We start from the raw sequence: 23705 nt of genomic DNA on the forward strand, positions 1-23705 counted from the left end.
AAGGGATAAAGGGGAGATGGGTTTGAAATATCCCTATGTTTTTTTTTTTATAATTTAATAAAGTAAAATGTAAGGGGCATAATATTATCCTTAACCATTCTTTTTTAAGTCTTACTATGATAATAATAATAATTATAATAAAATATATTATAAATATAAAAATATATAAATATATATATATATATATATATATTATATATATATATATATTATATATATAATATCATTATAGTTGAACTTGATGTTTATTAATAGTCATTTGATAAATGATTGTTCCATGTTTTGATAATCATTTCCGTATGGAAGAGTCCGAATGCTATTTGGAAGATAACCACTGTCTGGAAAGTATATTGTCCAGCTAGCTTATTGTCTGCACTTGGAATTCAATAGAAACTAATGGAATAATCATTCGGATAATATCATAAATCATTTATAGGACCATCACTTAATAAATGATTTTGAGCATTGTTTTCAACAAAATGTATCATGTTGGACAAATCTACCTGATTCCTTTTATGACGTAATCAATATGTACGATGTCAGTAAAGCAGTTGATGCCTTTTTAGATTCTTTAAAGGCATTCGATAATGTTCCACATCAAAGGTTACTGACGAAAGGAAAGTCACATGGTAAAGATGAAGTTGCGCTTCGATGGTTAGAAAACTGACTGACTAACGTGAACAAAGAATAGTGATTAATGGTCAGGCCTTTGTATAGTTAGACGTAACAAGTGGGCTGCTTGTAAGATACTAAGTTGGGAAATATATCTACAACAGAAATTGAAATTTTCCAACTTCAATCTGCCATAGACAAATTAATGGACTGGGGTCACAGGTAACAAATCAGTTATGATATTGATGAGTGGTAGAAACGAAAAGGGGAACTATGAATTCTGTTGAGCCTCTAAGGTAAATGAGGAAAAGAACTTTGCTGTAATAATCTCTGATGGCCTAAATCCAAGTAAACAGTGCACATAACCTGTAAAAAGTACAAACAAAATACTTGGATGCATTGGTATGGCTTTAGAATAATTCTACGGAAGTGATCTTCTCTCTTTACAACTCGATGGTGCGTCCTCATCTTGAATATTATGTTCAATTTCGTCACCCTGTTTGAGGTAAGACATAGATAGAATAGAGAGAGTACAGAGGAGAGCTATCAAGATGATTCCCAGGCTGGGAAACAAATCCTGTTACAGCTGACAAAATGACTTGAAAATATTTACCTTAGAAAAGAGAAGGTTAAGATTTGATAAAATGCAAATATTCAGAATTATCAAATGCTTCGATGCTCTCAGTCTAACAAGCTACTAAAAGATCCACCTGATTCCACTCGTAGGAACTGATATAAACTAGGCGACCATTTTACCTCGGATGAGGCAAATTACTTGACCTTCGACGGGATTGTTAATGATTTACTGACTACAGTAGGCTAAAGCGTACCGTCGATACGTTTGAGCATAAACTTGATAAATATTTCGTTTCACCTCCACGAAAGACATTTTTTTGCGCCTCCTTAGCTGTATGAAAAGTTTACAATCTTCTCTCTGTAAAAATCTTTATATGTCTATGGGGTTAGTCTCTGTCCCCCATTACCCCATCCTCCTAGTTGTGCAGTACCCAAAGAAAATAAATCTAGCCTTCATGCTTATATTTTCAATTCAAAAAGATATTTTTCCCATTATATATATATATATATATATATATATATATATATATATATATATATATATATATATATATATATATATATATATATATATATATATATATATATATATATATATATATATATATATATATATATACATATATATATATATATATATATATATATATATATATATATATATATATATATATATATATATATATATATATATATATATATATATATATATATGTATATGTATATGTATATATATATATATATATATATATATATATATATATATATATATATATATATATATATATATATATATATATATATATATATATATATTGGAAAGGATCACAATTTTGCGCGTGATCAAGATATTCCTATGAGTCCACGGGGAAAATGAAACACGAAAAGTTCCCAAGTGCACTTTCGTGTAATACTCACATCATCAGGGGAGACACAAGAGAGAAATATAACAGTCAATTGATATACATCGAAGAGACGAAGCTAGGACGCCATTTGGTAAACATGTGATTGTCAATTCTTCCGGTGTTAATTTGGAGATCCTTCTTCCAGCAATATACTCGGGGACGCTGACGGCAACGTTCGCCATCGTCTCTTACGAGAAACCCATCAACTCGCTATACGACCTCGCTGAGGCCCACCGGAAAGGCTACACACTCGGATCCGTCAGAGACAACAACTTCGTTGATGCCCTCAAGGTACATACTTCCGTCGAGGATTATCGACCGTGGATGATTGATAGCCTCACGGTGGACGTACAGAGATTTGAGTTCTATAATCATTTGTCGAAATCCTTGACAGACTTGGCATTCAATGCTTACACCATTAGTGATAGCCTCATTATGAATTTTGGGCTCTCCCGTAACTGGTGCGCCTCATACTCTATCATGCTGAAATTATTCATTTACTCATTAGATAAATTTAGAGAAGAGTTTGACAAAGACGAGAGAGAGAGAGAGAGAGAGAGAGAGAGAGAGAGAGAGAGAGAGAGAGAGAGAGAGAGAGAGAGAGAGAGAGAGAGAGAGAGAGAGAGAGAGACAGACAGACATACAGACAGATAGGTAGATAGATGAGAGAGAGAGAGAGAGAGAGAGAGAGAGAGAGAGAGAGAGAGAGAGAGAGAGAGAGAGAGAGAGAGAGAGAGAGAGAGAGAGAGAGAGCAGAACTGAAAGATGTAGATGAATGCAGTATTGAGTCGTCAGTGTATGAGTGCACTGAATTATCTAACGAGAGGAAATCGTGGAAAAAAGCAGAAAAAGTGTAGGGGAAGGACAGAACCTTGAGGGACACCGCTACTGATAGAGAAAAGGTGGAAGGCTTATCCGTCAACGATCACAGAGATAGAGCGGCCGGAGAGGAAGCTTGACATGAAAGAGCAAAGTGAAGGAAGGAAGCCAAAATAGGGGTGCTTAGAGATGAAGCCCCGATGCCATACCCTGTCAAATGCCTTAGATATGTTAGGGGCAACTGCATATGACTCCCCCAAGTTTTTCAGGGATGATGACCAGACATTAGCAAGTTAGGAAAGAATATCACCAGTGGTTCTCGCCTTACAGAAGCTGTACTGGTGATAAGAGAGAAGACTGTGATTTCTGAGGTGTTTAAGAATATGGGAGTTAAGAAGGGATTCAGAGACTTTGGAAACTGTAGATGTCAAAGCAGTAGCACGATAGTTACAGGGGTCAGAACCGTCACCTCTCTTAGAGATGAGGTGTATCAATGCATGTTACCATGGAGAAGGAAAAGTTGTGGTTTTTAAACAGAAACGGAACAGACGAGCAAGCACTGGTGCAAGTTCAGATGCCCACTCAGTACACGGGGATGGGTGCCATCAGGACCATAAACCTTGCTTGAGTCCAGAGAAAGAAGCGTTTTTCAGACAGTTCGAAAAGAGATTACAAAAAGAGGCATGGGATTAGTACTAGGAGCATCAGGGGGTGAATGACAGTTAGAGTCATCCTACATGGAGTTAGAGGAGGAAAGGAAATCAAAGACAGTTGTTTTCTCAACGTGAGAGACAACTATAGTGCCGTCAGAACGAAAAAGTAAAGGAAAGGTAGAGCGACAGAAGTTGTTAGAGATGTTCTTAACTAAAGACCAGAAAAAACTATCAGTGGATGACGAGGAGAGGTTATCGTACTTCCTTTGAATAAGGAACGCTTCGCCTCACGGATAACGTGCTTGCAGCGATTATGGATAGTGATTAAAGCTGAAAGGGAGCCAGAGGAAGGAGAGTTTTTCTGAGCCCGATATGCCTGATTCCTTGCCTGAATGGCTCCAGAGGAGGAACGGTTGAACCATGGACTGGATGAAGAGGTCGTCTTGGAGGGAGAGGGGATAAATGCTTCCATTCCCGCAAGACTAACCTCTGTTATGCATTTAGCGGAGGCAGTAATTTACCCAAGGAAAGTCTGAAAAGAATTTACGAAAGTTATTCCAGTCAGCTTTGTTAAGGTGCCAGTATTTACGCTTAGAAGAGGCTGCTGGAGGGGAGGTGCTGTTAGAATAGATACATTTATTGGACTGTGATCAGATGAACCAACTGGGGCGAGATTGTGTATTTACAGCGGGATGGACTAGAGGTGAAAAACAAATCCAGAATATTAGGGGAGTGGTCACAACGGTCAGGTATATGGATAGGATGGAAAATAATTTCCTCTAAATCATTGAGAAAGGAGAACGTGAGAGCTTCGATCCCTTCACCATCTTTATGGGAGGGATTCAACCATTCGCTATGGTGAACATTGATATTCCCGTGGTAGGAGATCTCGGCTTACGGGTAAGAGGATATCATATTCTCATGGCAGAAGTTTAGATAGTCAATGAAGGGTATAAAATTTGTAGAATTAGGAGAGCAATAGGCGAAACAGATTCTTAGCCACATAACATCAAAGTTTGGAGACTCAAGTTCCTTGAGGCGTGCAACAAGTGTGTTTATGTTGGAATAAGCACAAACACCACCTTTGAACCGGAACTGTGAGTGGAAGTTATGATTAGATATGAAAAGGAGACTAGTGAGAATATTATTAGACAATTGTGTCTCAGAGAGAAGTAAGATATTAGGAAAGGTACGAAACACATGGTGCTCAACTGAGGAGAGGTTACTAGAGAGACCACGAATGTTGGTATAGTGAATGGAAAAAGAAAAAGGTCTCACAGAGAGGAAAAAGACGAGGTAGGGGCCGGCTCTACTACTGCCAAAACCTTCCCTTTCGTTGGCAGTAGAGTCCCCATGATGCCGGGGACTATGAGGCCATAGATTTGACGGACTCTGTAGTGATGATACTTATGAATGTTTGAGCGGACAGGAATTAGCGAGAGTACTTAAAATGAAAAAAGTAATGATGATAAGCAAGGTTTGAGTATGTGTGTGGTGCTTGTAAGAGTATGATTAGACTAGCCTGCTTGTCCCGTCCTGATGAGACATAAAGTAAGACCAGCATATATATATATATATATATATATATATATATATATATATATATATATATATATATATATATATATATATATATCCCTGGGGATAGGGGATTAAGAATGCTTCCCACGTGTTCCCTGCGTGTCGTAGAAGGCGACTAAAAGGGGAGGGAGCGGGGGGCTGGAAATCCTCCCCTCTCGTTTTTTTTTTTTCTTTAATTTTCCAAAAGGAGGAACAGAGGGGGGCCAGGTGAGAATATCCCACAAAGGCCCAGTCCTCTGTTCTTAACGCTACCTCGCTAACGCGGAAAATGGCGAATAGTTTAAAAGAAAGAAAATATATATATATATATATATATATATATATATATATATATATATATATATATATATATATATATATATATATATATATATATATATATTCCTATGAGTCCACGGTGAAAATGAAACGAAGTTAGGAAGCTAGGACGCCAATTGGCGTCCGAGCTTCGTCTCTTCGATGTATATCAACTGACTTATATTTCTCCCTTGTGTCTCCCCTGATGATGTGATTATTACACGAAAGTGCACTTGGGAACTTTTCGTGTTTCATTTTCCCCGTGGACTCATAGGAATATCTTGATCACGCGCAAAATTGTGATCCTTTCCAACATATAGAGTTGCGCGGAGGAGGGTAGATGCGCTGGAAATGAGATGTTTGAGGACAATATGTGATGTGAGCTGGTTTGATTGAGTAAGTAATAATAGGGTAAGAGAAATGTGTGGTGATAAAAAGAGCGTGGTTGAGAGAGCAGAAGAGGGTGTTTTGAAATCGTTTGGTCACATGGAGAGAATGAGTGAGGAGAGATTGATCAATGGATATATGTGTCAGCGGTGGGGGGAACGAGAAGTGGGAGATCAAATTGGAGGTGGAAAGATGGAGTGAAAAAGATTTTGAGTGATCGGGGCCTGAACACGCAGGAGGGTGAAAGGCCTGCAAGGAATAGAGTTAATTGGAACGATATTGTATAACGGGGTCGACGTGCTGTCAATGGATTGAACTAGGGCATGTGAAGTGTCTGTGGGGCCTGTATATGGAAAGGGAGCTGTGGTTTCAGTGCATTATACATGACAGCTAGAGACTGAGTGTGAACGAATGTGGCCTTTGTTGTCTTTTCCTAGCGTTACCTCGCGCATATGCGGGGGTAGGGGGTTGTTATTTCATGTGTGGCGGGGTGGCGATGGGAATGAATAAAGGCAAACAGTATGAATAATGTACATGTGTATATATGTATATGTCTGTGTGTGTATATATATGTATACATTGAGATGTATAGGTATGCATATTTGCGTGTGGACGTGTATGTATATACATGTGTATGCGGGTAGTTTGGGCCATATATATATATATATATATATATATATATATATATATATATATATATATATATATATATGGAAGCGGAAGTGGATCACAGGGTGGGGGAGGGGGCAAAAATTCTGGGAGCCTTGAAGAATGTGTGGAAGTCGAGAACATTATCTCGGAAAGCAAAAATGGGTATGTTTGAAGGAATAGTGGTTCCAACAATGTTGTATGGTTGCGAGGCGTGGGTTATGGATAGAGTTGTGTGTAGGAGGGTGGATGTGTTGGAAATGAGATGTTTGAGGACAATATGTGGTGTGAGGTGGTTTGATCGAGTAAGTAATGTAAGGGTAAGAGAGATGTGTGGAAATAGAGTGAAAAAGATTTTGAGTGATCGAGGCCTGAACATGCAGGAGGGTGAAAGGCGGGCAAGGAATAGAGTGAATTGGATCGATATGATATACCGGGGTAGACGTGCTGTCATTGGATTGAATCAGGGCATGTGAAGCGTTTGGGTAAACCATGGAAAGTTCTGTGGGGCCTGGATGTGGAAAGGGAGCTGTGGTTTCGGGCATTATTACATGACAGCTAGAGACTGAGTGTGAACGAATGGGGCCTTTGTTGTCTTTTCCTAGCGCTACCTCGCACACATGAGGGGGGAAGGGGGTTGTTATTTCATGTGTGGCGAGGTGGCGATGGGAATGAATAAAGGCAGTGTGAATTGTGTGCATGTGTATATATGTATGTGTCTGTGTGTGTATATATATGTGTACATTGAGATGTATGGGTATGCATATTTGCGTGTGTGGATGTGTATGTATATACATGTGTATGGGGGTGGGTTGGGCCATTTCTTTCGTCTGTTTCCTTGCGCTACCTCGCAAACGCGGGAGACAGCGAGAAAGCAAAAATAGAATATATATATATATTTTTTTCTTTTTTCTTTTTTTTTTTTGCTTTGTCGCTGTCTCCCGCGTTTGCGAGGTAGCGCAAGGAAACAGACGTAAAGAAATGGCCCAACCCACCCCCATACACATGTATATACATACGTCCACACACGCAAATATACATACCTACACAGCTTTCCGTGGTTTACCCCAGACGCCCCACATGCCCTGATTCAATCCACTGACAGCACGTCAACCCCGGTATACCACATCGATCCAATTCACTCTATTCCTTGCCCTCCTTTCACCCTCCTGCATGTTCAGGCCCCGATCACACAAAATCTTTTTCACTCCATCCCTCCACCTCCAATTTGGTCTCCCACTTCTCCTCGTTCCCTCCACCTCCGACACATATATCCTCTTGGTCAATCTTTCCTCACTCATTCTCTCCATGTGCCCAAACCATTTCAAAACATCATCTTCTGCTCTCTCAACCACGCTCTTTTTATTTCCACACATCTCTCTTACCCTTACGTTACTTACTCGATCAAACCACCTCACACCACATATTGTCCTCAAACATCTCATTTCCAGCACATCCATCCTCCTGCGCACAACTCTATCCATAGCCCACGCCTCGCAACCATACAACATTGTTGGAACCACTATTCCTTCAAACATACCCATTTTTGGTTTCCGAGATAATGTTCTCGACTTCCACACATTCTTCAAGGCTCCCAGAATTGTCGCCCCCTCCCCCACCCTATGATCCACTTCCGCTTCCATGGTTCCATCCGCTGCCAGATCCACTCCCAGATATCTAAAACACTTTACTTCCTCCAGTTTTTCTCCATTCAAACCCACCTCCCAATTGACTTGACCCTCAACCCTACTGTACCTAATAACCTTGCTCTTATTCACATTTACTCTTAACTTTCTTCTTTCACACACTTTACCAAATTCAGTCACCAGCTTCTGCAGTTTCTCACATGAATCAGCCACCAGCGCTGTATCATATATATATATATATATATATATATATATATATATATATATATATATATATATATATATATATATATATATATATATATATATATATATATATATATATATATATATATATATATATATATTCCTATGAGTCCACGGGGAAAATGAAACACGAAAAGTTCCCAAGTGCACTTTCGTGTAATAATCACATCATCAGGGGAGACACAAGAGAGAAATATAACAGTCAGTTGATATACATCGAAGAGACGAAGCTAGGACGCCAAATGGCCTGATCTCACGATCCTAATAAAGTTATATCACTTAACTTCAATGGTTAAGGATGATACTATGATGTGCAGGTTTTATATAGTTTAGCTTCATTACGGTTGCATAACAGAAAACTATTAGCCTCTTAAAGTTCCAGCCAATCTGAAATTCTTTTGACTCTTTTTACAACTGACATTCATTTGTACACTTTGACCATGATCCAATGTACCTCTCTCTCTCTCTCTCTCTCTCTCTCTCTCTCTCTCTCTCTCTCTCTCTCTCTCTCTCTCTCTCTCTCTCTCTCTCTCTCTCTCTCTCTCTCTCTCTCTCTCTCTCATCTATCTACCTATCTGTCTGTATGTCTGTCTGTCTGTCTGTCTGTCTGTCTCTCTCTCTCTCTCTCTCTCTCTCTCTCTCTCTCTCTCTCTCTCTCTCTCTCTCTCTCTCTCTCTCTCTCTCTCTCTCTCTCTCTCTCTCTCTCTCTCTCTCTCTCTCTCTCTCTCTCTCTCTCTCTCTCTCTCTCTCTCTCTCTCTCTCTCTCTCTCTCTCTCTCTCTCTCTCTCTCTCATCTATCTACCTATCTGTCTGTCTGTCTCTCTCTCTCTCTCTCTCTCTCTCTCTCTCTCTCTCTCTCTCTCTCTCTCTCTCTCTCTCTCTCTCTCTCTCTCTCTCTCTCTCTCTCTCTCTCTCTCTCTCTCTCTCTCTATCTTATCTTGACACATCTTCCCCAATAAACTCAGACTTGGTACAAAAAATCGTGTTAAGTTTAACACCTCCAAGACCCAATTTCTGATCATCTCTCTATCGAAAACTCCCCACTACTCTTGACGCTTCTGTAATTTCACCTCTTGACTCACTGAACATACTTGGTATTACTGTAGCTTCCACTCTTTCTTAGAAACCCCACATTACGAGAATAGATAAGTCTGCCTCTAAGAAACTGGGCATCCTGTTTAGATGGCGAAACTTCTTCTAAACAGTTGCTCCGTTTATGCAAGGGGTTGATTCTTCGTTGTACGGAGTACTGCTTTCACATTTGGGGTGGTTCTCGCTCTGTTTGCTTACTTGACAGAGTTGAGTCAAAAGCTGTCCGACTTATAAACTGTCCCAGGTTAACTTCCAAATTTGACCCCCCTTGCCCTACGCCGCAATGTTGGTTCACGTTCCCTCTTCTGACTGTTTATGTTACACTAACTAGACCACGCAATACTCTGCAAACTGCTGCATCACATGATTCTTGTTTTGCCATCGCCAACTCAAGGGTGGGCCGTTTTGATACCTGCTTCTTTCCCTGACATATTCCAAAAGATAGGTTTTTCACTTCCTCAAAAATTCGTAAATATTTTCCCTTGTCATTTTTTTTTCATACTTCTCTCTGTAATTCAATTAAGGCCCAGCCTTGATGTGGACTTTTGTCCGTGATTGGAACCTTCAACATAATGCCACAGGTCGATACTTCATTTACCGACATTTATATAAATAGTCCCTGGATACCCTAGACCGATTAGCGACAGTAGCATCAGCATATTCACAGTACAGTCTGTGACTAGAGCTAACAACATCATTCATTTCACTCATTTTTAGTCAGGCATCAAAAATGATAATCACAGTGCATGTTTGCCACCGCTGGTATGTACAGCTTACAAGGCCAATAACACTAACGCCAAGCATCGAGAATAAACTCACTTGCTTTGTAGGACTAGTAGGCCAACCATTGTTAGATAAATACAATATGAAATCACATTTTTCAGAGTGCTGAAAGTGGAATCTACTACGAGGTGTGGCCGCTATTTAACCATAAGGATCCCGACAAGAGCTTCGTGGCTGATCCAAATGAAGGCATCAAGAGGGTGAGGCACAGTCCGGAGGTCTAATGTTTCCACCATTCACCTCACCCCCAACACATACACATGGGATAGGGCCACATGATTATGACCCCCCCCCCCCGTATATGACACACACACACACACACACACACACACACACACACACACACACACACACACGATTTTAGGAAATTAAGACATGTGTAACAAACTTTTTAGATTTCTACGAGATAGTAAGCTTTGTCTTAGAGATGACTGAAGGCTGGGTGGACTGTTTGCATCGGATTTCCAGAAAGCATTTGACACAGAGCTGCATGAGAGGCTGATTAAGAAACTAGATCACTAAGTAGGCAGGAGTAAAGAGGAAATTCCTTTGATGGACAGAAGAGTATCTTGGTGGAAGGAAACAAATGATGTATATCAGACCAGCAGATTGCCATTACTCTTCTTGATCCGTGCAAATGACCTGCTAAAAGGTAGGGATTCCTTCCAGAGTCTGTTTGCAGTTGGTTCAAAGGTCATGAAAAGAGTTAAAAGCTGGTCTTGCATCAACTTACAAGGGAACCTAAACAGACTCCAAAGTTAGTCTGAGGTATGGTTGATGAAGCTCAACGCAAGTAAATGTAAAGATTAGGATGAGTCACAGAGAAAGAAGGCACCGATATGATTATCATTTAGCGGGAGGTAAGCTCCAAGATCATGTGTACTTCTCGAAAAGGGCTTGGAAGTCGACATTGTCCCCAACCTGTTTCCAAAGTCCCACCTTAACAGAAGTTGAGAAGACCAACCGTCTGTTGACACATGATAGAAATACATTCAAGTTCACATCTTACATAAGACCTACTAGAACATGCTTCCAAGGGTTATTCACTGAACCTAAGAGACAAAAAGAGCTAATAGACAAGGTCCAGGGGAGAGGAACAAAGAAGATACCAGAATTAAGAGGGCTGAGTTGCAGGAAAAGCTAGAGGCTTTAGGCTTTCTTTACTTGGAAGAGCGAATATTGAGTATTGACTTGATCGATAACTTTAAGTGTCTGGAATAGCATAGTGGCTGAGAGAGAGAGAGAGAGAGAGAGAGAGAGAGAGAGAGAGAGAGAGAGAGAGAGAGAGAGAGAGAGAGAGAGAGAGAGAGAGAGAGAGAGAGAGAGAGAGAGAGAGAGAGAGAGAGAGAGAGAGAGAGAGAGAGGGAGATGTAAGAATACAATATCCAGAGGACATAACATGCAATTAAGCCGGGAAGTCGTGAAAACGTTGTTTTAAAGAAAATTTTCTTTTCATAAGATTGGTGGATGAATTGAATAAGATGCCCTGAGAATCTGGTTCGTGCACACAGCATATAGATATCGAAGAAGTTCAAGAGATGGGGCCCAACGAGTGTAAACCTCCCTCCCCATACAGTACACATAGATTATTACAAGTAGGTTTTTACACTCACTTAAACATCCCTCTCCCCCAACACACACACACACACACACACACACACACACACACACACACACACACACACACACACACACACACAAATAGCAAAATGATAAGAATGCAGACATGGAGATCTTTGATATAATCAGAGATATAAAGGTTAACGAGTCGATATACTGTAAGAAGCAGACATACAGTTGTTGCCAAACTTATGAACATTATTGAAATAGGAGATCGATAGTCACAGATTGTTATAATTCTGGACTGGAAGATCATACTGCAGCCAAAGAGGAGAAAAGGTGGAGAGTAAAGAATGTACAATGAAAAGTGCCCTAGAGGCTATAAACATACTACAAGTAGTTTCTTGGATAAAAGAGACAAAGATAATTGATGGATATAGTCACTGTATAAGCGCAGAGACCAGCAATGATGATGCTTATTGTGGATATGTTCTAAAAAGGCTGGGAATTATTCAGCAGGATATTCATTAAAGGTGAAAAAGTAGAGGAAAAGAAGATAAGAGAAATACATGATACAGCCAAGAGGTACAAAAACACCGCAGATCAGCTACAATAAGATGATGGAAACGCCTAACCAATGGTTCTGAAACGTTATTATGTTAGATGATGGAAATGCCAGGCTGAAAGTAACGTATGAAAACAAAGATGTATTAGTGGTAAGACATGGAATTCAAGGATAGAATCAGGAAAATAAACATGAGATTGTTGGAATTATTATTATTATTATTATTATTATTATTATTTTGCTTTGTCTCTGTCTCCCGCGTTTGCGAGGTAGCGCAAGGAAACAGACGAAAGAAATGGCCCAACCCACTCCCATACACAATGTATATACATACACGTCCACACACGCAAATATACATACCTATACATCTCAATGTACACATATATATACACACACAGACACATACATATATACCCATGCACACAATTCACACTGTCTGCCTTTATTCATTCCCATCGCCACCTCGCCAAAAATGGAGATTGTTGGAATTGTGGAGATAAAAGTTATACCGGGGATAAGATCCCAGCTGCTCTGTCCAGACGGATACATGAAAGCAAAGAGGGAAAGAGAAGATAAAGGGGAGGAAGACTGGCTCTCTCAGCGTGGTATGAACTTAACTTTCAATGAATATTGGAGTATAACCATTTAAGCAATACGTGATAGTAAGAGTAGTGCTGGAAAGATGTGCCAGAATTAATCTACAAAGATCTCAGTCAGGGAACAATTAGGACAGTACATGAAGCAGTGAAACACGTGCTTTTCAGAGATTGGAAAGTTTTACTAATAGGATTTTTCATATATAAGGAGATGCACTTAGTGAGTTTGGATTCTCATAGAGACAGAGTCATGGGGACACATGTTCTTAAAATGTATCCAGGAACAATCTCCTGTACTAGCATGTCTCAGCTATATACTTCATTATTGTTATTGTCTGATGGTGAATTGATAACTTCATTCATTCCTTGGTCTTCTTCGCTGTGAAAACAGAGGAAGGTAAAGCAATTGAACAACTAAAGAACATTTCTTGATTTTAGTCACAGAGATGAGGGTGTTTCTTTATATTACAGCTATGGTCATACGTATTTTGGCCACAGAGTCTAACATATTGGCAATAACTAAAAGTGTATGACGAATATTACATTTACTGACATATTCTCTCGTCATGGCAGGTCATGACGCACATGTATGTATTCTTCAACGCTGAGCTCAACTCCAAGCTGCAGGCAGCGCAGCGAGGACAGGACAGGTTCTACCTCGCCCGCCAGACCTTCCTCCCTCAGGGTTACGGCATCGCCTGCAGCAGCGGCTCACCTTACAAGGATGTCTTCGACAGCATGTGAGTGCATCTCTAAATCTACGGGTCATGAAATCCCAGTTTAATGGTATTTTCTTACATCATAGTTTAGTACATTTTGCTCTCTTAAGATCAGAACTTACTGCAAAATCCTTCTAAGTCAGTGTCTTTTAAGCCAAAGAACATAGTTGACTGGATATCCCTCCATGTACCTCTAACTTTACCAGAATACAGAAAACGTGGTTCGTTAAACTAGTCGTAGTGTACCGGTCTTAGTCACTGGTTGTCAGTCATTTAATCCGGGGTTCGATCCCATTTATGCATTAGCGAAAGATATACAACGATGTCATGGGTTAGTTCATTATATATGAGATGGGAAAATAATGAAAGTGTGAGATGCAGGAAAATTAAACAGAGAAAATGTCAGTGGCCATTAGTCGAGAATATAAACAAGAAATTACCCTAATATAAGGTAGAGGTTCGCAAATTGTGGGTCGTAACCCACTGGTGGGTCGCGGGAACACACGGAAAATATCATGTAAACTTTCATAATGATCTCACTTGTTTGCACTGTTGTGGGAAGTGCTTGTAGTTAACAGTAGTTGACCCTGATAAAAAGACGATGAATAGCTATGTGGAGTGCGCTGGGATGATTGGTCCCCGCTGATAACGGGTTACAACAGTTAAACAGATATGTATGAGAAGCCACAGAAAGGAGGTTGTTCAGATAAGAAGCTAAGATGGGTCAGGGAAAAGCAAACACCTGATTAAGTGGATCAAGAATCAAAATGTTTGAGAACCGCTGATGTAAGGTAAACGTGAGGAGGTAAAGAGGTGAATATGGTTAATCAGAAGCTATAATAGCTAACGAATGATAATTAGCTGTTCTAGATATACAAGTATAACTGGATAGGACGGGTGAATAAACACCTTCCTCCCCCTTCTCTCTCTCTCTCTCTCTCTCTCTCTCTCTCTCTCTCTCTCTCTCTCTCTCTCTCTCTCTCTCTCTCTCTCTCTCTCTCTCTCTCTCTCTCTCTCTCTCTCTACCCGTAGTACTCGCCTGGGGATCGGGAGGGGAAGTGAAGGCTATGCAGTGAACCAGCGATTTATTGGCGGTCAAGCTACCCTCCTCTGGCGCCCAAGTGGCCGTCTTTCCTCCTGCCTAATCAACACTTGGGCTGCTGGTTTTTGGTCCACATACATATATTCTCTCCATCTCACACGGAACACTTGACACTACGTAACTCACACGATTTGTTCTTCAGAACTCGATATTTTCCTCGCGGCAAAACCTCGTTGAAAGTCCTCACACCTTTGCTCCTGCAGTTTGATCCGGATGAAAGAGGCGGGGTTGCTGGGCAAGTGGGCGAATGACGAGGTGATCAAGGTCTCCAAAAACATCGCTCCGTCAGTTGATTCAGGGCCCTCACCCATCACCATCCAACATCTTCAGGTACTAATTGAGTTAATTTTTCTCTCTCTCTCTCTCTCTCTCTCTCTCTCTCTCTCTCTCTCTCTCTCTCTCTCTCTCTCTCTCTCTCTCTCTCTCTCTCTCTCTCTCTCTCTGTTTGACTGATAAATCATTGCACTCGAAGTATAACGTAGCACATCCAGTTTACAGGATTTCTTAGCTTAACCATTATAGATATTTTGCATCGTAGCAATGGCAAATGCATACTGGACAAGATAGCTTAATCAACATACACATTAATGCCATATACATATTAATAGGCAGACATTGCAAGAATAATCACCCAGGATAGAAATTCCATAAGACAGGGCAATAATGGAAATAGAGAGTGTGTGAGAGTTGACCTTTTAAAAAGAGATCTTATGATACATTAACATACGGGTTTGATGTTAAGTAAATCAACATAACGTTATCGTTTGAATTACAGAGACATAAGTTTGCTGAGTGTACTTAATACGTTGTGTGGGAGAATGTTCATAGAGTATCAGAGTGAGGAGGAACGATGTGGTTTCAGGATTGGTAGAGGATGTGTGGATCAGGTGTTTGCTTTGAAGAAGAGCGTGACATATTCTTAGAGAAACAGACGGATTTGTATATGGGATTTGTGGCTCTAGAAAAAGCAGATAATAAGATTGATTGAGGTATTATGAACATATGAAAGGAAGAAAACCTATGATAAAAAGTGAGTTTTTCCCGGGAAACTAAGGAGTGTGTGCTAGTATGAGGGAAGGAAAGAGAATGCTTCAAATGAAAGTGGGTTTCCGGCAGGGGTGCATGATGTCACCATGGCTGTTTAATCTTTTTCTGGATGAGGTCTTGAGGGAGGTGAATTCGAGAGTTTTGGGAGAAAGAAAGGTCTTCAATCTGTCAAGGTTGGGGGGTGAAGGATCCTAGTAGAGGAATCAGTTACTGTCTGCTGATGATATAGCGCTGGTAGCAGAATAGAGAAAATGCAAACGTTTCTTTCTTAATTTTGGAGAGTTTGGGAAAAGAGAAAATTGAGATTGAAGTGAATAAAATCAAAACGTGATGTGAGCAGATACAACCTTTTCTGCGTCTGTTCTTGGTGTTACCTCGCTAAAGCAGAAAACAGCAAACAAGGATATATGGGTCAGAGGTGGAGGGAACGAGAAGTGCGAGACCAAATTCGAGGTGGAAGGATGGAGTGAAAAACATTTTGAGCGATCGGGGCCTCAACACGCAGGAGGGTGAAAGGCGTACAAGGAATAGAGTGAATTGGAACGATGTGGTATACAGGGGTCGACGTGTTGTTAATGGACTGAACCAGGGCATGTGAAGCGTCTGGGGTAAACCATGGAAAGTTTTGTGGGGCCTGGATGTGGAAAGGGAGCTGTGGTTTCCGTGCATTAAACATCACAGCTAGAGACTGAATGTGAACGAATGTGGGCTTTGTAGTCTTTTCCTATCGCTACCTCGCGCGTGCCGGGGAAGGGGGTTGTCATTCCATGTGTGGCGAGGTGGCCACTGTAATTAATAAATGCAGCAAGTAGCGCAAGAAAACAGACGAAAGAATGTCCCAACCCGCCCACATACACATGTATATACATACACGTCCACACACGCAAATATACATACCTATACATCTCAATGTACACATATATATACACACAGAGACATATACATATATACACATGTACATAATTCATACTGTCTGCCTTTATTTGTTCCCATCGCAACCTCGCTAAACATGGGATAACAACCCCCTCCCCCCTCATGTGTGCAAGGTAGCGCTAGGAAAGCCACCAAAGGCCCCATTCGTTCACACTCAGTCTCTAGCTGTCATGTAATAATGCACCGACACCACAGCTCCCTTTCCTCATCCAGGCCCCACACACTTTCCATGGTTTACCCCAGACGCTTCACATGCCCTGGTTCAATCCATTGACAGCACGTCAACCCCGGTATACCACATCGTTCCAATTCACTCTATTCCTTGCACGCCTTTCACCCTCCTGCATGTTCAGGCCCCGATCACACAAAATCTTTTTCACTCCATCTTTCCACCTCCAATTTGGTCTCCAACTTCTCCTCGTTCCCTCCACCTCTGACACATATATCCTCTTGGTCAATCTTTCCCCACTCATTCTCACTATGTGACCAAACCATTTCAAAACACACTCTTCTGCTCTCCCAACCACACTCTTTATTTCCACACATCTCTCTCACCCTTACATTACTTACTCGATCAAACCACCTCATATCACATATCGTCCTCAAACATCTCATTTCCAGCACATCCACCCTCCTGCGCACAACAATGTCCATAGCCCACGCCTCGCAACCATACAACATTGTTGGAACCACTATTCCTTCAAACATACCCATTTTCGCTTTCCGAGATAATGTGCTCGACTTCCACACATTTTTCAAGGCTCCCAGAATTATCGCCCCCTCCCCCACCCTATGATTCACTTCCGCTTCCATGGTTCCATCCGCTGCCAGATCCACTCCAAGACATCTAAAACACTTTACTTCCTCCAGTTTTTATCCATTCAAACTTACTTCCCAATTGACTTGACCCTCAACCCTACTGTACATAATTACCTTGCTCTTATTCACATTTACTCTTAACTTTCTTCTTTCACACACTTTACCAAACTCAGTCCCCAGCTTCTGCAGTTTCTCACATGAATCAGCCACCAGCGCTGTATCATCAGCGAACAACAACTGACTCACTTCCCAAGCTCTCTCATCCACAACAGACAGCATACTTGCCCCTCTTTCCAAAACTCTTGCATTCACCTCCCTAACAACCCCATCCATAAACAAATTAAACAACCATGGAGACATCACACATCCCTGCCGCAAACCTACATTCACTGAGAACCAATCACTTTTCTCTATTCCTACACGTACACATGCCTTACATCCTCGATAAAAACTTTTCACTGCTTCTAACAACTTGCCTCCCACACCATATATTCTTAAAACCTTCCACAGAGCATCTCTTATCAACTCTATCATATGCCTTCTCCAGATCCATAAATGCTACATACAAATCCATTTGTTTTTCTAAGTATTTCTCACATACATTCTTCAAAGCAAACACCTGATACACACATCCTCTACCACTTCTGAAACCACACTGCTCTTCCCCAATCTGATGCTCTGTACACGCCTTCACCCTCTCAATCAATACACTACCATATAATTTACCAGGAATACTCAACTAACTTATACCTCTGTAATTTGAGCACTCACTCTTATCCCCTTTGCCTTTGTACAGTGGCACTATGCAAGCATTCCGTCAATCCTCAGGCACCTCACCATGAATCAAACATACATTAAATAATCTTACCAACCAGTCAACAATACAGTCACCCCCTTTTCTAATAAATTCCACTGCAATACTATCCAAACCTGCTGCTTTGCCGGCTTTCATCTTCCTTAAAGCTTTTACTACCTCTTCTCTATTTACCAAATCATTTACCCTAACCCTCTCACTTTGCACACCACCTCGACCAAAACACCTTATATCTGCCACTCTATCATCAAACACATTCAACAAACCTTCAAAATACTCACTCCATTTCCTTCTCACATCATCACTACTTGTTATCACCTCCCCATTAGCCCCCTTCACTGAAGTTCCCCTTTGCTCCCTTATCTTACGCACTTTATTTACCTCCTTCCAAAACATCTTTTTATTCTCCCTAAAATTTAATGATACTCTCTCACCCCAACTCCCATTTGCCCTCTTTTTCATCTCTTCCACCTTTCTCTTGACCTTCTGCTTCTTTCTTTTATACCTCTCCCACTCATTTGCATTTTTTCCCTGCAAAAATCGTTCAAATGCCTCTCTCTTCTCTTTCCCTAATAATCTTACTTATTCATTCCACCACTCACTACCTTTTCTAATCAACCCACCTCCCACGCTTCTCATGCCACAAGCATCTTTTGCGCAAGCCATCACTGATTCCCAAAATACATCCCATCCCTCCCCCACTCCCCTTACCTCCTTTGTTCTCACCTTTTTCCATTCTGTACTCACTCTCTCCTTGTACTTCCTCACACAAGTCTCCTTCCCAAGCTCACTTACTCTCACCACTCTCTTCACCCCAACATTCTCTCTTCTTTTCTGAAAACCCCCACAAATCTTCACCTTAGCCTCCACAACATAATGATCAGACATCCTTCCAGTTGCACCTCTCAGCACATTAATATCCAAAAGTCTCTCTTTCGTGCGTCTATAAATTAACACGTAATCCAATAACGCTCTTTGGCCATCTCTCCTACTTACATACGTATACTTATGTATATCTCGCTTTTTAAATCAGGTATTTCCAATCACCAGTCCTTTTTCAGCACATAAATCTACAAGCTCTTCACCATTTCCATTTACAACACTGAACACTCCATGTATACCAATTATTCCCTCAACTACCACATTACTCACCTTTGCATTCAAATCACCCATCACTATAACCCGGTCCTGTGCATCAAAACCACTAACACACTCATTCAGCTACTCCCAAAACACTTGCCTCTCATGATCTTTCTTCTCATGCCCAGGTGCATATGCACCAATAATCACCCATCTCTCTCCATCAACTTTCAGTTTTACCCATATCAATCTAGAATTTACTTTCTTACACTCTGTCACATACTCCCACAACTCCTGTTTCAGGAGTAGTGCTATATATATTCATATATATACATATATATATATATATGTATATATATGTATACATTGAATTGTATAGGTATTCATAGGTGCGTGTGTGGACGTGTATATATATATATATATATATATATATATATATATATATATATATATATATATATATATATATATATACATATGTGTGTGAGTGGGTTGGGCCATTCTTTCGTCTGTTTCCTTGCGCTATCTCGCTAACGCGGGAGACAGCGACAAAGTATAATATAAAAAATGATATATATATACATATATATATATATATATATATATATATATATATATATATATATATATACATATATATATATATATATATATCATTCCTGGGGATAGGGGAGAAAGAATACTTCCCACGTATTCCCTGCGTGTCGTAGAAGGCGACTAAAAGGGGAGGGAGCGGGTGGCTGGAAATCCTCCCCTCTCGTTTTTTTTTTTCTTTTTTCTTTTTTTCCAAAGGAAGGAACAGAGAGGGGGGCCAGGTGAGGATATTCCCTCTGAGGCCCAGTCCTCTGTTGATAATGCTACCTCGCTAATGCGGGAAATGGCGAATAGTACGAAAGAAAGAAATATATATATATATATATATATATATATATATATATATATATATATATATATATATATATATATATAGTGGTGATGTGATGTGAGAAGGAGATGGAGTGAGTATTTTGAAGGTTTGTTGAATGTGTTTGATGATAGAGTGGCAGATATAGAGTGTTTTGGTCGAGGTGGTGTGCAAAGTGAGAGGGTTAGGGAAAATGATTTGGTAAACAGAGAACAGGTAGTGAAAGCTTTGCGGAAGATGAAAGCCGGCAAGGCAGCAGGTTTGGATGGTATTGCAGTGGAATTTATTAAAAAAGGGGGTGACTGTATTGTTGACTGGTTGGTAAGGTTATTTAATGTATGTATGACTCATGGTGAGGTGCCTGAGGATTGGCGGAATGCGTGCATAGTGCCATTGTACAAAGGCAAAGGGGATAAGAGTGTGTGCTCAAATTACAGAGGTATAAGTTTGTTGAGTATTCCTGGTAAATTATATGGGAGGGTATTGATTGAGAGGGTGAAGGCATGTACAGAGCATCAGATTGGGGAAGAGCAGTGTGGTTTCAGAAGTGGTAGAGGATGTGTGGATCAGGTGTTTGCGTTGAAGAATGTATGTGAGAAATACTTAGAAAAGCAAATGGATTTGTATGTAGCATTTATGGATCTGGAGAAGGCATATGATAGAGTTGATAGAGATGCTCTGTGGAAGGTATTAAGAATATATGGTGTGGGAGGAAAGTTGTTAGAAGCAGTGAAAAGTTTTTATCGAGGATGTAAGGCATGTGTACGTGTAGGAAGAGAGGAAAGTGATTGGTTCTCAGTGAATGTAGGTTTGCGGCAGGGGTGTGTGATGTCTCCATGGTTGTTTAATTTGTTTATGGATGGGGTTGTTAGGGAGGTAAATGCAAGAGTTTTGGAAAGAGGGGCAAGTATGAAGTCTGTTGGGGATGAGAGAGCTTGGGAAGTGAGTCAGTTGTTGTTCGCTGATGATACAGCGCTGGTGGCTGATTCATGTGAGAAACTGCAGAAGCTGGTGACTGAGTTTGGTAAAGTGTGTGGAAGAAGAAAGTTAAGAGTAAATGTGAATAAGAGCAAGGTTATTAGGTACAGTAGGGCTGAGGGTCAAGTCAATTGGGAGGTGAGTTTGAATGGAGAAAAACTGGAGGAAGTGAAGTGTTTTAGATATCTGGGAGTGGATCTGGCAGCGGATGGAACCATGGAAGCGGAAGTGGATCATAGGGTGGGGGAGGGGGCGAAAATTCTGGGGGCCTTGAAGAATGTGTGGAAGTCGAGAACATTATCTCGGAAAGCAAAAATGGGTATGTTTGAAGGAATAGTGGTTCCAACAATGTTGTATGGTTGCGAGGCGTGGGCTATGGATAGAGTTGTGCGCAGGAGGATGGATGTGCTGGAAATGAGATGTTTGAGGACAATGTGTGGTGTGAGGTGGTTTGATCGAGTGAGTAACGTAAGGGTAAGAGAGATGTGTGGAAATAAAAAGAGCGTGGTTGAGAGAGCAGAAGAGGGTGTTTTGAAGTGGTTTGGGCACATGGAGAGAATGAGTGAGGAAAGATTGACCAAGAGGATATATGTGTCGGAGGTGGAGGGAACAAGGAGAAGAGGGAGACCAAATTGGAGGTGGAAAGATGGAGTGAAAAAGATTTTGTGTGATCGGGGCCTGAACATGCAGGAGGGTGAAAGGAGGGCAAGGAATAGAGTGAATTGGAGCGATGTGGTATACCGGGGTTGACGTGCTGTCAGTGGATTGAATCAAGGCATGTGAAGCGTCTGGGGTAAACCATGGAAAGCTGTGTAGGTATGTATATTTGCGTGTGTGGACGTATGTATATACATGTGTATGGGGGGGGTTGGGCCATTTCTTTCGTCTGTTTCCTTGCGCTACCTCGCAAACGCGGGAGACAGCGACAAAGCAAAAAAAAAAAAAAAAAATATATATATATATATATATATATATATATATATATATATATATATATATATATATATATATATATATATATATATATATATATATATATATATATATATATATGCAGGAGGGTGAAAGGAGGGCAAGGAATAGAGTGAAGTGGAGCGATGTGGTATACAGGGGTTGACGTGCTGTCAGTGGATTGAATCAAGGCATGTGAAGCGTCCGGGGTAAACCATGGAAAGCTGTGTAGGTATGTATATTTGCGTGTGTGGACGTGTGTATGTACATGTGTATGGGAGGGGTTGGGCCATTTCTTTCGTCTGTTTCCTTGCGCTACCTCGCTTACGCGGGAGACAGCGACAAAGTATAAAAAAAGAAAAAAAAAAAAAAAAAAAAATATATATATATATATATATATATATATATATATTCCTTTCAAACTATTCGCCATTTCCCCCCGTTAGCGAGGTAGTGTTAAGAACAGAGGACTGGCCCTTTGAGGGAATATCCTCACCTGTCCGCCTTCTCTGTTCCTCCTTTTGGAAAATTAAAAAAGAAAGCGAAAGGGGAGGATTTCCAACCCCCGCTCCCTCCAATTTTAGTCGCCTTCTACGACACGCAGGAAATACGTGGGATGTATTCTTTCTCCCCTATCCCCAGGGATAATATATACATATATATATATATATATATATATATATATATATATATATATATATATATATATATATATATATATATATATATATTTATTTATTATTTATTTTGCTTTATCGCTGTCTCCCGCGCTAGCGAGGTAGCGCAAGGAAACAGACGAAAGAATGTCCCAACCCGCCCACATACACATGTATATACATACACGTCCACACACGCAAATATACATACCTATACATCTCAATACACACATATATATACACACACAGACATATACATATATACACATGTACATAATTCATACTGTCTGCCTTTATTTGTTTCCATCGCCACCTCGCCAAACATGGAATAATAACCCCCTCCCCCCTCCTGTGTGCGAGGTAGCGCTAGGAAAGACAACAAAGGCCCATTCGTTCACACTCAGTATCTAGCTGTCATGTAATAATGCACCAAAACCACAGCTCCCTTTCCACATCCAGGACCCACACACTTTCCATGGTTTACCCCAGACGCTTCACATACCCTGGTTCAACCTATTGACAGCACGTCGACCCCGGTATACCACATCGTTCCAATTCACTCTATTCCTTGCCCTCCTTTCACCCTCCTGCATGTTCAGGCCCCGATCACTCAAAATCTTTTTCACTCCATCTTTCCACCTCCAATTTGGTCTTCCACTTCTCCTCGTTCCCTCCACCTCTGGCACATATATCCTCTTGGTCAATCTTTCCCCACTCATTCTCACTATGTGACCAA

The 23705-nt window shown here is 40.6% G+C and overlaps 1 protein-coding gene across 1 annotated transcript; it reads left to right on the forward strand.

The window, feature by feature from the left end:
• The first annotated feature begins 529 nt into the window (after nt 1-529).
• On the forward strand, nt 530-15509 carry LOC139753533 (glutamate receptor ionotropic, delta-2-like). Its single transcript, XM_071670181.1, has 6 exons — nt 530-629; nt 2239-2384; nt 10347-10445; nt 13540-13706; nt 14991-15117; nt 15396-15509. The coding sequence occupies exons 1-6, from the start codon at nt 530-532 to the stop codon at nt 15507-15509; spliced, it is 753 nt and encodes a 250-aa protein (XP_071526282.1).
• Nucleotides 15510-23705: the final 8196 nt, after the last annotated feature.

The sequence above is a fragment of the Panulirus ornatus genome, chromosome 14 (genome assembly GCF_036320965.1).
Source record: "Panulirus ornatus isolate Po-2019 chromosome 14, ASM3632096v1, whole genome shotgun sequence".
NCBI lineage: Eukaryota > Metazoa > Arthropoda > Malacostraca > Decapoda > Palinuridae > Panulirus > Panulirus ornatus.